The sequence below is a fragment of the Ammospiza nelsoni genome, chromosome 28 (genome assembly GCF_027579445.1).
Source record: "Ammospiza nelsoni isolate bAmmNel1 chromosome 28, bAmmNel1.pri, whole genome shotgun sequence".
NCBI classification, from domain to species: domain Eukaryota; kingdom Metazoa; phylum Chordata; class Aves; order Passeriformes; family Passerellidae; genus Ammospiza; species Ammospiza nelsoni.
In genome coordinates this window covers 1,729,752-1,745,651 of record NC_080660.1, presented here as the reverse complement: position 1 = coordinate 1,745,651, position 15,900 = coordinate 1,729,752, and the positions used below count along the sequence as shown (strand labels likewise).

Below are 15,900 nucleotides of genomic sequence, written 5' to 3'. Positions count from 1 at the left end.
CCCAGGGCTCCCAGTTTGGACCAGTTTGGACAACCCAGTTGGGACCAGTGACCCCCAGTGACCTCCAGGGTCCCAGTACAGACCAGTTGGGACCAGCGACCCCCCCAGGGCTCCCAGTTTGGACCAGTGAGCTCCAGTAACCACCCAGGGCTCCCAGTTTGGACCAGTGACCCCGCCCAGTGACAACCAGTGACCATCCAGAGCTCCCAGTTTGGACAACCCAGTTGGGACCAGTGACCCCCAGTGACTTCCAGTGACCCCCCAGTATAAACCAGTGACCCCCAGTGACCTCCAGTGACCCCCCAGTATAAACCAGTGACCCCCAGTGACCACCACTGACCCCCCCAGTATAAACCAGTGACCCCCAGTGACCACCACTGACCCCCCAGTATAAACCAGTGACCCCCAGTGACTCCCCAGTTACTGCCCAGGGCTCCCAGTTTGGACCAGTTTGGACAACCCAGTTTGGACCAGTGACCCCCAGCGACTGCCAGGGGTCCCAGTACAGACCAGTGACCACCAGTGACCTCCAGGGTCCCGGTACAGACCAGTTGGGACCAGCGACCCCCCCAGGGCTCCCAGTTTGGACCAGTGACCCCGCCCAGTGACAACCAGTGACCATCCAGAGCTCCCAGTTTGGACAACCCAGTTGGGACCAGTGACAACCAGTGACTTCCAGTGACCCCCCAGTATAAACCAGTGACCACCACTGACCCCCCCAGTATAAACCAGTGACCCCCAGTGACCCCCCAGTATAAACCAGTGACCCCCAGTGACCACCACTGACCCCCCAGTATAAACCAGTGACCCCCAGTGACTCCCCAGTTACTGCCCAGGGCTCCCAGTTTGGACCAGTTTGGACAACCCAGTTTGGACCAGTGACCCCCAGCGACTGCCAGGGGTCCCAGTTCAGACCAGTGACCACCAGTGACCCCCAGTTTGGACCAGTCACCCCCCAGTGACCCCTCTGTGACTCCCCCAGTACAAACCAGTGACCCCAAGTTCAGACCAGTGACTTCCCAGTGCCCTCCCCCAGTAATCACCCAGTGCTCCCAGTTTGGACCAGTTTGGACAACCCAGTTTGGACCACTCCCAGTTTGGACCAGTGACCCCCCAGTTCAGACCCTTAGGGAGCTTCAGAACAATTTTGGGGTCCCTTATGGGGTTTCAGAGCATTTTGGGGTCCCTTCGAAACTTTCAGGGCAGTTTTGGGGTCCCTTTGGGGATTTTGGGGTCTCTTTGTGAGTTTTAGGGGATTTTTGGGAAATCCCTTTGGGGTTTTCAGGGGGATTTTGGGGTCCCTTTGGGGATTTTGGGGTCTCTTTGTGAGTTTTAGGGGATTTTTGGGAAATCCCTTTGGGGTTTCCAGGGGGATTTTGGGGTCCCTTTGGGGATTTTGGGGTCTCTTTGTGAGTTTTAGGGGATTTAGGAGATTTTTGGGAAATCCCTTTGGGGTTTCCAGGGGGATTTTGGGGTCCCTTTGGGGATTTTGGGGTCTCTTTGTAAAGAGTTTTAGGGGATTTAGGAGATTTTTGGGAAATCCCTTTGGGGTTTCCAGGGGGATTTTGGGGTCCCTTTGGGGATTTTGGGGTCTCTTTGTGAGTTTTAGGGGATTTAGGAGATTTTTGGGAAATCCCTTTGGGGTTTTCAGGCGGATTTTGGGGTCCCTTTGGGGATTTTGGGGTCTCTTTGTGAGTTTTAGGGGATTTAGGGGATTTTTGGGAAATCCCTTTGGGGTTTTCAGGGCGATTTTGGGGTCCCTTTGGTGATTTTAGTGCAGTTTTGGGGTCCCTTGTGGGATTTAAAGGGGTTTGGGGGTCCCTTTGGGGATTTTGGGGTCCCTTTTGGGGTTTTGGGGTCCCTTTAGGTTGGGGATGGGCTCTGGGAAGAACCTTAAAGGACCCTACAAAAAAACAAATCCCGTTTTTATTTCTTTTTTTTTTTTCTTTGTTTTTTTTTTGTTTTGTTTTTTTTTTTTTTTGTTTTGTTTTGTTTTGTTTTTTAGCCTGGAATTTTTTTTTTTTCCTTTTTGGGTTTTTTTTTTTTGTTGTTTTTTTTTTTTGCAATTCCGACAGAATTTAAAAAAAAAAAAAAAAATCCCAAAACCCCGCGCGGAGGGGGAGGGGCAAACAGAGGAGGGGGGAGGGGCAAAAATGGGGGTGGGGGAGGGGGCGTGAGGGTCCCAACCCCCCCCCCCCAAAATCCCCTCCCCCCCCCAAACCCCAAAACCCCTCCGAGGTGGGGGAGGGGCGACCCCAAATCCCATTTTTTGGGGGGGGGGGGGAGGGGCCCCAAATTTTAGGGTGGGGGTGGGGGAGGGGTCCCAAAATTAGGGGGGGGGGAGGGGCCCGCCGGGCCCAGAGCGTGGGGGGCGAAATTTTGGGGTGCGGGGGCGAAATTTGGGGTTTTTTTTGGGGTTTTTTGGGATAATTTTGGGGAATTTGGGGGAGGGGGTGACATGATTGGGGGGGGAGGGGCAGAACCGAGCGCGGGGGGAGGGGCTGCGCGGGTGGGGGGAGGGGTTTTGGGGGGGGGGTCCCGAGGGGTTTTTGGGGGTGCGGGAATGGGGGGGGGTGGGGGTGGGTGGATTTTTGGGGTGAGTTTCGGGGTTTTTGGGGTCAGTGGGTGTCGTTTTTGATGACGATCTCCAGCCCGTGCTGGCGCAGCTGCGCCCTCAGAAGCAGGTTCTTGTTCTTCAGCTCCTCCACCTGCGTTTAGGGGGGGGTCAGACACCCCAAAATAACCCCAAAATATCGCCCTGTACCCCAAAAACATCACCCTGAACCCTAAAATATCCCCCAGCGCATTCCCAGTGCTCCCAGTAACTCCCAGTGCTCCCAGTAACCCGAAGCAGCAGGTTCTTGAAGAGCTGAAGAATCAGCTCCTCCACCTGCATTTAGGGGGGGTCAGACACCCCAAAAAAACCCCAAAATATCGCCCTGTACCCCAAAATATCATCCTGAATCCCAAAATATCCCCCAGTGCACTCCCAGTAACCCCCAGTGCTCCCAGTAACCCCCAGCATCCCAAACCCGCTACAGCAGCAGGTTCTTGTTCTTCAGCCCCTCCACCTGCGTTTGGGGACCCCAAAACATCCCCCATGGACCCCAAAATATCACCCTGCACCCCAAAATATCACCCTGAACCCTAAAATATCCCCCAGCGCATTCCCAGTGCTCCCAGTAACTCCCAGTGCTCCCAGTAACCCAAAGCAGCAGGTTCTTGAAGAGCTGAAGAATCAGCTCCTCCACCTGCATTTAGGGGGGTCAGACACCCCAAAAAAACCCCAAAATATCGCCCTGTACCCCAAAAACATCACCCTGAACCCTAAAATATCCCCCAGCGCATTCCCAGTGCTCCCAGTAACTCCCAGTGCTCCCAGTAACCCAAAGCAGCAGGTTCTTGAAGAGCTGAAGAATCAGCTCCTCCACCTGCATTTAGGGGGGTCAGACACCCCAAAAAAACCCCAAAATATCGCCCTGCACCCCAAAATATCACCCTGAACCCTAAAATATCCCCCAGCGCATTCCCAGTGCTCCCAGTAACTCCCAGTGCTCCCAGTAACCCGAAGCAGCAGGTTCTTGAAGAGCTGAAGAATCAGGTCCTCCACCTGCATTTAGGGGGGTCAGACACCCAAAAAAAACCCCAAAATATCGCCCTGTACCCAAAAACATCACCCTGAACCCTAAAATATCCCCCAGCGCATTCCAGGCGCTCCCAGTAACTCCCAGTGCTCCCAGTAACCCAAAGCAGCAGGTTCTTGAAGAAGCTGAAGAATCAGCTCCTCCACCTGCATTTAGGGGGGGTCAGACACCCCAAAAAAACCCCAAAATATCGCCCTGCACCCCAAAATATCACCCTGAATCCCGAAATATCCCCCAGTGCACTCCCAGTAACCCCCAGTGCTCCCAGTAACCCCCAGCATCCCTAACCCGCTACAGCAGCAGGTTCTTGTTCTTCAGCCCCTCCACCTGCGTTTGGGGACCCCAAAACATCCCCCAGGGACCCCAAAATATCACCCTGCACCCCAAAATATCACCCTGAACCCTAAAATATCCCCCAGCGCATTCCCAGTGCTCCCAGTAACTCCCAGTAACCCAAAGCAGCAGGTTCTTGTTCTTCAGCTCCTCCACCTGCATTTAGGGGGGTCAGACACCCCAAAAAAACCCCAAAATATCGCCCTGCACCCCAAAATACCCTCCAGGACCCTAAAATATCCCTCTGAATGCCGAAATATCCCCCAGTGCATTCCCAGTCCCTCCCAGTGCTCCCAGTCTGACCTGCTGGTGCAGCACCTCGCTGTCCACCTGCAGCTGCTCCAGCCCTGATCCCATTGATCCCAATGACCCCAGGCCTGATCCCATTGATCCCAATCCCATCCCAGTGACCCCAATCCCATTCCCAGTCTATCCCAGTCCCTCCCAGTCCATCCCAGTCCCTCCCAGTCTGACCTGCTGGCGCAGCACCTCGTTGTCCACCTGCAGCTGCTCCAGCCCTGATCCCATTGATCCCAATCCCATCCCAATGACCCCAGGCCTGGTCCCATTGATCCCAACCCCATTCCCAGTGCTCCCAGCCCCATTCCCAGTTTCCCCCAGTCCCTCCCAGTCTGACCTGCTGCCGCAGCACCTCGTTGTCCATCTGCAGCTGCTCCAGGCCCAACCCATTGATCCCACTGATCTCAATCCCATCCCAGTGACCCCAATCCCATTCCCAGTCTATCCCAGTCCATCCCAGCCCCATTCCCAGTTCCCCCCAGTCCCTCCCAGTCCGACCTGCTGCCGCAGCACCTCGCTGTCCACCTGCAGCTGCTCCAGGCCCATCAATCCCAGCCCCATCCCACTGATCCCAATGACCCCAGTCCCACCCCAGCCCTATTCCCAGTGCTCCCAGCCCCATTCCCAGTTTCCCCCAGTCCCTCCCAGTCTGACCTGCTGCCGCAGCACCTCGTTGTCCATCTGCAGCTGCTCCAGCCCTGATCCCATTGATCCCAATGACCCCAGCCCTGATCCCATTGATCCCAATCCCATCCCAATGACCCCAGGCCTGGTCCCATTGATCCCAACCCCATTCCCAGTGCTCCCAGCCCCATTCCCAGTCCCTCCCAGTCCCTCCCAGTCTGACCTGCTGGTGCAGCACCTCGTTGTCCATCTGCAGCTGCTCCAGCCCTGGTCCCATTGATCCCAATCCCATCCCAATGACCCCAGGCCTGGTCCCATTGATCCCAATCCCATTCCCAGTGCTCCCAGCCCCATTCCCAGTTTCCCCCAGTCCCTCCCAGTCTGACCTGCTGGCGCAGCACCTCGTTGTCCATCTGCAGCTGGTCCAGGCCCTGCAGCTCCTCGCTCAGCCGCAGGTTGCTCTGCCGCAGCTCCTGGATGTAGTCGCAGGCCTTGGACAGGATCCCGCCCTTGCTCTGTGGGGTTCGGGGTCACTGCTGGCGCCCCAATGACCCCAAAACACCCCAAATCATCCCAAAAAAACCCCCAATAATCCCAAACGATCCCCAAAGCATGGACCTGTCCGGATTTGGTGTTCTCCATGGAGCAGTCGGGGATGATCTTGGACAGCTGCACGATCCAGTTGTTGATCTTGTCCCGGCGCCGGCGCTCCACTGAAATGGGAATTCCCAGTGGGATTGGGATTGGGGGAATTGGGGACGGGGACTGGGAACGGGAATGGGAACAGGGATTGCCAGTGGGATTGGCATTGGGAACGAATGGGAACGGGGATTCCCAGTGGGATTGGGAACAGGGACGGGATTCCCAGTGGGAATGGGATTGGATAAATTGGGAATGGGGGAATTGGGAATGGGAACGGGGATTGCCAGTGGGATTGGGAACAGGGACGGGATTCCCAGTGGGAATGGGATTGGATAAATTGGGAATGGGGATGGGAACGGGATTGGGAATGGGGATTGGGAATGGGGATTGGGAACGGGAATGGGAATGGGGATTGCCAGTGGGATTGGCATTGGGAACGAATGGGAACGGGGATTCCCAGTGGGATTGGGAACAGGGACGGGATTCCCAGTGGGAATGGGATTGGATAAATTGGGAATGGGGGAATTGGGAATGGGAACGGGGATTGCCAGTGGGATTGGGAACAGGGACGGGATTCCCAGTGGGAATGGGATTGGGGGAATTGGGAATGGGGGAATTGGGAATGGGAACAGGGATTCCCAGTGGGATTGGGAACAGGGACGGGATTCCCAGTGGGAATGGGATTGGATAAATTGGGAATGGGGATTGGGAACGGGATTGGGAATGGGGATTGGGAATGGGGATTGGGAACGGGAATGGGAATGGGGATTGCCAGTGGGATTGGCATTGGGAACGAATGGGAACAGGGATTCCCAGTGGGATTGGGAACAGGGACGGGATTTCCAGTGGGAATGGGATTGGGGGAATTGGGAATGGGGGAATTGGGAATGGGAACAGGGATTCCCAGTGGGATTGGGAACGGGGACGGGATTCCCAGTGGGAATGGGATTGGGGAATTGGGAATGGGGATTAGGAATGGGGATTGGGAATGAGGATTGGGAATGGGGGAATTGGGAATGGGGGAATTGGGAATGGGGATTGGGAACGGGAATGGGAATGGGGATTGCCAGTGGGATTGGGAACAGGGACAGGATTCCCAGTGGGAATGGGATTGGGGGAATTGGGAATGGGAATGGGGATTCCCAGTGGGATTGGGAACAGGGATGGGATTCCCAGTGGGAATGGGATTGGGAATGGGGAATGGGGGGAATTGGGAATGGGGATTCCCAACAGGACCGGGAATGGGGAATGGAATTGGGAATGGGGGAATTGGGAATGGGGAAAGGAGGAATGGGAATTCCCAATGGGGGATTGGGATTGGGAATGGGGGAATTGGGAATGAGGATTCCCAATGGGATTGGGATTGGGACTGGGGACGGGGAATGGGGAATAGGAACAGGATTCCCAGTGGGAACGGGATTGGGAACAGGGAATAGGAATGGGATTTCCAATGGGAATGGGATTGGGAACAAGGATTCCCAATGGGATTGGGAGAATTGGGAATGGGGGAATTGGGAATGGGGGGGGATTAGGAACAGGAATTCCCAATTGAGGATTGGGATTGGGAACGGGGACTCCCAGGTGGAATGGGATTGGGAACGGGAAACGGGAATGGAGATTCCCAACGGGAACGGGGATTGGGAATGGGAACAGGACTGGGGATTGGGAACGGGGATTTGGAATGGGGATTGGGAACGGGGATTGGGAATGGGGATTGGGAATGGGAATAGGACTGGGGATTGGGAACGGGGATTGGGAACGGGGATTGGGAACGGGGATTGGGAATGGGAATAGGACTGGGGATTGGGAATGGGGATTGGGAACGGGGATTGGGAACGGGGATTGGGAATGGGACTGGGGATGGGGAATTCCCAGTGGGAACGGGGCACTGGGGACTGGGGTGTCCCTTTGGGATCGGGGTCCCCTGTCCCGGCACCTTCGTTGTGCTGTGCCCGGCGCTTCTCGTCCCGCGTGGCTCGCGGAGCCTCCGACTTCCTGGGGAGGGGCACAGGTGGGCACAGGTGTGGCACAGGTATGCCCAGCTGTGTCTGGGTATAACCCAGGTGTGCCCCAGGTGTGTCCAGCTGTGCCCCAGGTGTACCAAGGTGTGCCCAGGTGTACCTGGGTGTGCCCCAGGTGTGTTTGGGTGTGTCCCAGGTGTATCTGGGAGCGCCCCAGGTGTGCCCAGGTACTCACGGGGAGTAGGGGTGTGCGCGGGGGGCGATGGAGCGCTGGGCCCCCCCCGGGATCACCTCCTGTGGTGACATCATCACGAAAAACTGCCCTGGAGCCCAGAGCCACAGGTGAGAGACCAAAACCCCACAGGTGAGACCCAAAAACCCACAGGTGAGGCCCAACCCTTCAGGTGAGACCCCAAATGCATCCACCCAGATGAGTCCCAACCCAACCCAGGTGATCCCAACCCAATCCAGGAGACCCCAGACTCACCCAGGTGACCCCAAACCCGCCCAGGTGCCCCTAAATCAAATCCACTAGTCCCCAAACCCAATCCAGCGACCCCAAAGCGTCCCAGGTGACTCCCAACCCATTCCAGGTGCCCCCAAACCAAATCCAAGTGACCCCAAACCCAACCCCAAATGTCTCAAACCATCACAGGTGAGTCCCAACCCAGATGTCCCCAAACCCACCCAGGTGAGCCCCACTTCAGTCCAGGTGCCCCCAAACCCAATCCAGACTCCCCCAAACCCAAACCAGGTGCCCCCAAACCCACCCAGGTGCTTTCAAACCCAATCCAGCCACCCCAAAGCACCCCAGGTGACTCCCGATGCATTCCAGGTGATGCCAAACCCACCCAGGCACCCCCAAACCAACCCAGATGAGTCTCAGTCCAACCCAGGTGCCCCCAAACCCATCCAGGTGCCCCCAAACCCACCCAGGTGAGTCTCAACCCAACCCAGGTGCCCCCAAACCCATCCAGGTGCCCCCAAACCCACCCAGGTGAGTCTCAACCCAACCCAGGTGCCCCCAAACACATCCGGGTGCCCCCAAACCCACCCAGGTGAGTCTCAACCCAACCCAGGTGCCCCCAAACCCATCCGGGTGCCCCCAAACCCACCCAGGTGAGTCTCAACCCAACCCAGGTGCCCCCAAACCCATCCGGGTGCCCCCAAACCCACCCAGGTGAGTCTCAACCCAACCCAGGTGCCCCCAAACCCATCCAGGTGCCCCCAAACCCACCCAGATGAGCCCCAATTCATTTCAGGTGCCCCCAAGCCCATCCAGGTGCCCCCAAACCCACCCAGATGAGCCCCAATTCATTTCAGGTGCCCCCAAACCCATCCAGGTGCCCCCAAACCAACCCAGGTGAGTCTCAACCCAACCCAGGTGCCCCCAAACCCATCCGGGTGCCCCCAAACCCACCCAGGTGAGTCTCAACCCAACCCAGGTGCCCCCAAACCCATCCGGGTGCCCACAAACCAACCCAGGTGAGTCTCAACCCAACCCAGGTGCCCCCAAACACATCCAGGTGCCCCCAAACCCACCCAGATGAGCCCCAATTCATTTCAGGTGCCCCCAAACCCATCCAGGTGCCCCCAAACCCACCCAGATGAGCCCCAATTCATTTCAGGTGCCCCCAAGCCGCCCAGGTGAGCCCTTTCCAGCCAGGCTCCCACCTGTGGGCGTGGGCTGCCCCAGCAGCGCCTCGGAGCTCTGCGTGGTCACCACGGCGGTGGCGGCGGTGGCGGCGGTGGCGGCGGCGCCGTCGGCCACACCTGCCGCGGGGAAGTAGGTGTAGTGCGTCTCGCTGGGAGCCGCCTCCGAGTCCACCTGCTCCTCGCTCGTGAACGCGCCCTGGATCACCGCCTGGCGGGGACAGGTGGGACACAGGTGAGGGACACGGGTTGGGGACAGGTGAGATTGGACGGGTGAGGGATACAGGTGTGACACAGGTGAGGGACAGGCGAGATTGGACAGGTGAGGGATACAGGGGTGACACAGGTGAGGGACACAGGTGGGGGACAGGTGAGATTGGACAGGTGAGGGAAACAGGTGTGACACAGGTGAGGGACACAGGTGAGGGACAGGTGAGGGATACAGGTGTGACACAGGTGAGGGACAGGTGAGATTGGACAAGTGAGGGAAACAGGTGTGACACAGGTGAGGGACACAGGTGGGGGACAGGTGAGATTGGACAGGTGAGGGATACAGGTGTGACACAGGTGAGGGACAGGTGAGATTGGACAGGTGAGGGATACAGGTGTGACACAGGTGAGGGACAGGTGAGATTGGACAGGTGAGATGGGGACAGGTGAGGGACATGGGGGAGGGATACAGGTGTGACACAGGTGAGGGACATGGCGGGGACAGGAGAGGGACAGGTGAGATGGGACAGGTGGGACAGGGGAGAGACACAGGTGAGTGAAACAGGTGGGACAGGTGTAGGACAGGTGAGATAAGGGGGACACAGGTGAGGGACACAGGTGGGACACGGGTGTGATACAGGTGGGACACAGGTGAGACAAGTGGGACAGGTGAGGCACACAGGTGGGACACAGGTGGGACAGGTGAGGGACAAGGGAGGGACAGGAGAGTGACATAGGTGGGGGACAAGTATGAGACAGGTGAGGGACAGGGGAAGGATGGGGGGGACAGGTGAGAGATACAGGTGTGACACACGTGGGACAGGTGAGAGACAGATGTGGGACAGGTGACACAGTTGAAGGACACAGGTGGGACAGGTATGGGATAGGTAGGACAGGTGAGACAGGTGAGACACACAGGTGAGACACAGGTGAGGGACACAGGTGGGACAGGTGAGGGATGGGGGGACAAGTGAGGGATACAGGTGGGACAGGTGAGGGACAGGGGAGGTATGAGGGGGACGGGGGGACAGGTCTGGGACAGGTGTGGGACAGGTGAGGGAGAGGTGAGGGACAGGGGGCAAAGGGACACAGGTGAGGGACACAGGTGGGACAGGTGAGGGACAGGGGGACAGGTGGGATAGGTGGGGAGACAGGTGAGGGGCTCAGGTGGAACAGATGGGGGACACAGGTGAGAGACAGGGGGACAGGTGAGTGACACAGGTGGGACACAGCTGATGGACAAGACACAGGTGTCACCCTGCCCCATGGCACACCTGGGTCACCACCTGGGTGGGGCACAGGTGAGGCCCAGGGCACGGCAGGGGGTGTGGCAGTGGGCGTGGACAGGTGACGCACCTGTGTCATGGACTGTGTGGCCGGGTAGCCGCTGATGGCGCTGGTGCCCTCGGTCTGCGCGTCCAGCTGCCCGTCAGCCACCTGGATCACCCGGTACATCACCTGGGGACAGGTGGGACATACACAGGTGTGACACAGAGACCCCTAGAGCCACCCAGTGTCACCACCTGGATCACCTGGCACAGGTGGGACATCACACAGGTGTGACACAGAGACCCCAAGTGTCACCTCACAGCATCCTCCAGGTGGGCCACACCTGCTCTTAGTGTGCAACCAAAGCCCCCACAATGACCTGGTACCACCCCAGCTGCCCCCCAGGTGTGCCCAGGTGTATCCCAGGTGTGCCCAGGTGTGCCCAGGTGTATCCCAGGTGTGCCCAGGTGCCCCCAGGTATACTCCAGGTATATCCCAGGTGTGCGCAGGTGTATCCCAGGTGTGCCCAGGGGTAACCCAGGTGTGCCCAGGTGTGCCCAGGTATACTCCAGGTATATCCCAGGTGTGCCCAGGTGTATCCCAGGTGTGCCCAGGTATACTCCAGGTATATCCCAGGTGTGCCCAGGTGTATCCCAGGTGTGCCCAGGTATACACCAGGTATATCCCAGGTGTGCCCAGGTGTATCCCAGGTGTGCCCAGGTGTATCCCAGGTGTGCCCAGGTATACTCCAGGTATATCCCAGGTGTGCCCAGGTGTATCCCAGGTGTGCCCAGGTATACTCCAGGTATATCCCAGGTGTGCCCAGGTGTATCCCAGGTGTGCCCAGGTATACACCAGGTATATCCCAGGTGTGCCCAGGTGTATCCCAGGTGTGCCCAGGTATACACCAGGTATATCCCAGGTGTACCCAGGTGTATCCCAGGTGTACTCAGGAGTATCCCAGGTGCCCCCAGGTGTGCCCAGGTGTGCCCATGTGTCCTCTAGGTGTACTCCAGGTGTGCCAGTGTGTACCTGCGTGCCGCCGCCCTCGGTCCTGAACACATACTTGACGCCGGGGTCGGGGAAGGTGGCGGCCGATTGGATGCTGGCGATGGCCACGCTCGTGGGGTCCTCGCCCGTGGCCACCGAGCCTGGGGGGACACCACAGTGGGGGGGGGGGGGGGAACCCCCAAATTGGGGAGGGGAACCTCAAACTGGGAGGAGAGCACCCAAAACTGGGGGGACACGAGGGTTGGGGGGGGGGGGGGGGGTGAAATTGGGGAGGGGTACCCCAAGCTGGGGAGAGGGTACCTCAAACTGGAGGGGCACCCAAACTGGGGAGGGGGACACGGCATTGGGGGGGGGCACCCCAAGTTAGGGAGGGGGCACCCCAAACTGGGGGGACATACCATAAATTGGGGAGGGGGTACCCTAAACTGGGGAGGGAACCCCAAAGTGGGGGGGGGGGGGAAACCCCCAAACTGGGGAGGGGGTATCCTAACTGTAGGGAAGCACCCAAAACTGGGGAGGGACACCCCAAACTGGGGAGGGAGTATCCTAAACTGGGAGGGCACCCAAATTGGGGAGGGGGTACCCTAAATTGGGGAGGGGATACCCTAAATTGGGGAGGGGATACCCTAAACTGAGGAGGGGAAATCCAAACTGGGGAGGGGCACCCCAAATTGAGAGGACACAAGGGACTGGGAGGACACCACAAACTGGGGAAGGGGCACCCGAAATTGGGGAGGGAGAACCCCAAATTGGGGAGTGGGGGACACAGGATTGGGGAGGATACACCCCAAACTGGGAAAGGGCACCCCAAAGTGAGGGGGGATTGGGAAGGACACAAAACCTCCCCAAAACCTTCCCAATTTCTCCCCAAAACCTCCCCAATTCTCCCTAAAGACCCCAAATCCTCCCCAGATCACCCCAAAGACCCCAAAACCTCCCCAAACCCCCCCCCAAACCCCAATTTCGGGGTCCCCCCTCACCTTCCTGGATCTGCACCGTCCCCTCCTCGGTCTCGGCTGCTTTTTGCTGCCTGGGGTGGGGGGAACAAAACAGTGAGGGGGGGGTCCCTGAGCCCCCCAAAATCCCAAATCTGGGACATCCCCAAATCCCCCACCCCTCGTGTGTCCCATCCATGGGGCAGTTTTGGGGGTCTTGGGACTTTCTGGGGTTACAGATCAGGTTTGGGGGTGGTCTTGAGCCAGTTTTGGGGGTCCTGGGTCAGATTTGGGGGGTCCTGGGGCCATTTTGGAGTCCCAGAGCAGGTTTGGGGGTCCCAGAGTAGGTTTTTGGGGTCCCAGAGCAGGTTTTTGGCGTCTCATGGCAGGTTTTTGGGGTCCCAGAGCAGGTTTTTGGCGTCTCATGGCAGGTTTTGGGGTCCCAGAGCAGGTTTTTGGGGTCTCATGGCAGGTTTGGGGGTCCCAGAGCAGGTTTTTGGGGTCTCATGGCAGATTTTGGGGTCCCACTCACCCCTTCATGGCTCAGCTCCCTCGGGCATCAGCGGGGCGGGAGCGGAGCAGCCTCACGGCCTTCAGAGCCCTGCGGGGACAGAGGGGTCAGGGACAGGGACACGGGGACACGGGGACGTGGGGACAGCAGGGACAGTGGGGTCAGGAACACGGGGACGTGGGGACAGCAGGGACACAGGGACAGTGGGGTCAGTGACACGGGGACATGGGGACAGAGGGGTCAGGGACATGGGGATATAAGGACGTGGGGACAGCACGGTCAGGGACAGGGGGACATGGGGACAGCAGGGTCAGGGACATGGGGACAGAGTTACACTGCAGTCAGGGACATGGGGATATGGGGACTCGGGGACACAGGGACATGGGGACAGCAGGGTCAGGGACAGGGAGACGCAGGGACATGGGGACATGGGGACAGCAGGGACAGAGGGACAGTGGGATCAGGGACACGGGGACAGGGAGATAGGAGGACATGGGGACAGCAGGGATGTGGGAACACAGGGACAGCGGAGACAGGGACACGGGGACAGCAGGACACACAGACATTGGGGTATGGGGACACAGGGATACAGAGACACTGAGATATAGGGACACTGGGGACAGGGACATCAGGACAGAGGGACACTGGGGTCAGGGACAAGGGGACACAGGGATCTGGGGGTACAGGGACACCAGGACACAGGGACACTGGGATAAAGACAGACAAGGGGACAGGGACATGGGGATATGGGGACAGGGATGTGGGGACACAGGGACACACAGACACAGGGACGGGGACAGGGACATGGGGACAGGGCAAGGACAGGGACAGGGGTGTGGACAGGACACGGGCACAGGAATACAAGGATGGGGACAGGGACATGGGCATGGGGACAGGGATGGGGACAGAGACATGAGGACAGGGACACGGGGACAAGGGGGGTCAGGGATGGGGACAGGGATGAGGATACAGGTTCACGGACAGGGACATGGGGACAGGGACAGGGGACACAGAGGGATCAGGGACAGGGGGGTCCGAGGCAGGACAGGGACGCAGGGATGGGGACAGGGACACAGGGTGGGGACAGGGACACAGGGATGGGGACAGGGACACGGGGATGGGGACACAGCAGGGACATGGGGTCGCAGGGGGTCAGGGATGGGGACAGGAACTGGGACATGGAGACAGGACCAGGATGGGGACATGGATGGGACACTGGGAAGGGACATTGGGATGGGACACCAGGATGGGACACTGGGACAGGACACTGGGACAGGACACTGGCCACCATGACCAGACACTGGCCACCACCATGGGACAGTGGCCACCACAGTGGGACCTGACACCAATGGGGACCTGGCCACCATGATGGGACAGTGACCACAGCCACCAGTGTGGGCCACCACAACTGAGCAGCGGTCACCACCTGCGACCACAGCCACACCTCCAGGTGTCCCCTCAGTGCCCCCTTCTCCCTCAGGTGACAACGTGTCCCCAAAGCCACGCAGCCTGTCCCCAAAGCCACCAGCTCACCCAGGGTGGCACTTTGGGGTCACCCCAAGGCGGCCGTAACCTCCCCCTGGGTGTCCCCAGTGTCACCTCGATCGGTGGCAGTGACACCACGGCTACCCCAGTGTCACACCGGGGGAGGAGGGGCTGTCCCTTGTCACCCCCCACCCGGGATGGGGAAATGGGGGGGACACCAGGAGGTGACAATTTGGGGGTCACTGAGGGAGGAGGATGGGGACAGATGGGGGACAGGGATGAAGGGGGTGACAGTGACACACCCAGAGGGACAAGGACCGGGGGGGGGGGGGGGGACATGAAGGGGGGTGACAGTGACCGGGGGGGGGACACAAAGGGGGAGGTGACAAAACCGGAGGGGGGTGACAGTGACAGAGACGGGGGGGTAGGAAGGGGGTGACAAAGTGGGGACACACAAAGGGGGTGACACGGGGGGAGGTGACAGTGACAGAGTGGGGACACACAAAGGGGGGGTGACACGGAGGGGGGGTGACACGGAGGGAGGGGTGACAGCGACATAACGGGGACACACACACGGCGAGGGGGGGACGACAGAGGGGGGGAGGCGACACAAAAAGGGTGACAAAGTGGGGGGGGGGTCCACAACGACGGCGCCACTGCCACAGCGGGGGGTGGGGACGGGCCACACGAAACGGTGACAAAGTGGGGGGGTGGGGGGGGGGTGGCGACACGCACGGCGGTGACACCGACACACGGGGGGGGTGGTGACCGAGCGGGGGGAGGGGACAGCACCGGGGGGTGACAGTGACACCCCGCCGCGCGCGCCTCGGGGGGGGTCACCCCCGCCGCCCCCCCCCCCCCGCCCCTCCCCGCGGGCCCGGCGGGCGCGGCCGCTCCCCCCCCCGCCTCGGGGGCGGTGCCGGGGCCGCGGTGCCGCCGTTACCGGCGGGGTTCGCCCCCCGGGGCCGCCCGGGCCCCCCCCGGTACCTCTCGGCCTCGGGCCCTGCGCGCCTTCGGCCCCTTGTCTCGCCATGGGCCCCGCACATGCGCACGGCGCCGCCGCGCCGCCATCTTGGGCGCGGGCGGAAGTTCCCCCCTCACGCGGCCCCGGCCCGGCTTCGCGCCGCCATCTTGGGCCGGGGCGCCGCGCCGGCAACGCCGCGCCGCCATCTTGGCGCCGGGCAGGGCCGCCCTCACGGCCGGGCGCCATCTTAGCGCGCGCCGCTGCCGGCGGCGCCATCTTAGACGGCGAAGGCGCGCGGCGCTTCCGCTGCCCGGCCGCCATCTTGGGTGAGGGCGGCGCCATGTTGGAAGAGGGCGGA

At 59.9% G+C, this 15,900-nt stretch overlaps 1 protein-coding gene across 1 annotated transcript; it reads right to left on the bottom strand.

The window, feature by feature from the left end:
• Window positions 1-1,923: 1,923 nt before the first annotated feature.
• On the bottom strand, window positions 1,924-15,648 carry USF1 (upstream transcription factor 1). Its single transcript, XM_059490210.1, has 11 exons — window positions 15,566-15,648; window positions 13,115-13,183; window positions 12,628-12,677; window positions 11,669-11,787; window positions 10,724-10,825; window positions 9,179-9,368; window positions 7,740-7,827; window positions 7,480-7,538; window positions 5,520-5,614; window positions 5,288-5,416; window positions 1,924-2,708 (listed from the first exon to the last, which is right to left on the bottom strand). Exons 2-11 carry the CDS (start codon window positions 13,120-13,122, stop codon window positions 2,619-2,621), a joined length of 930 nt encoding a protein of 309 aa, XP_059346193.1. The 5' UTR covers window positions 13,123-13,183; window positions 15,566-15,648; the 3' UTR covers window positions 1,924-2,618.
• Between the last annotated feature and the right edge of the window lie 252 nt (window positions 15,649-15,900).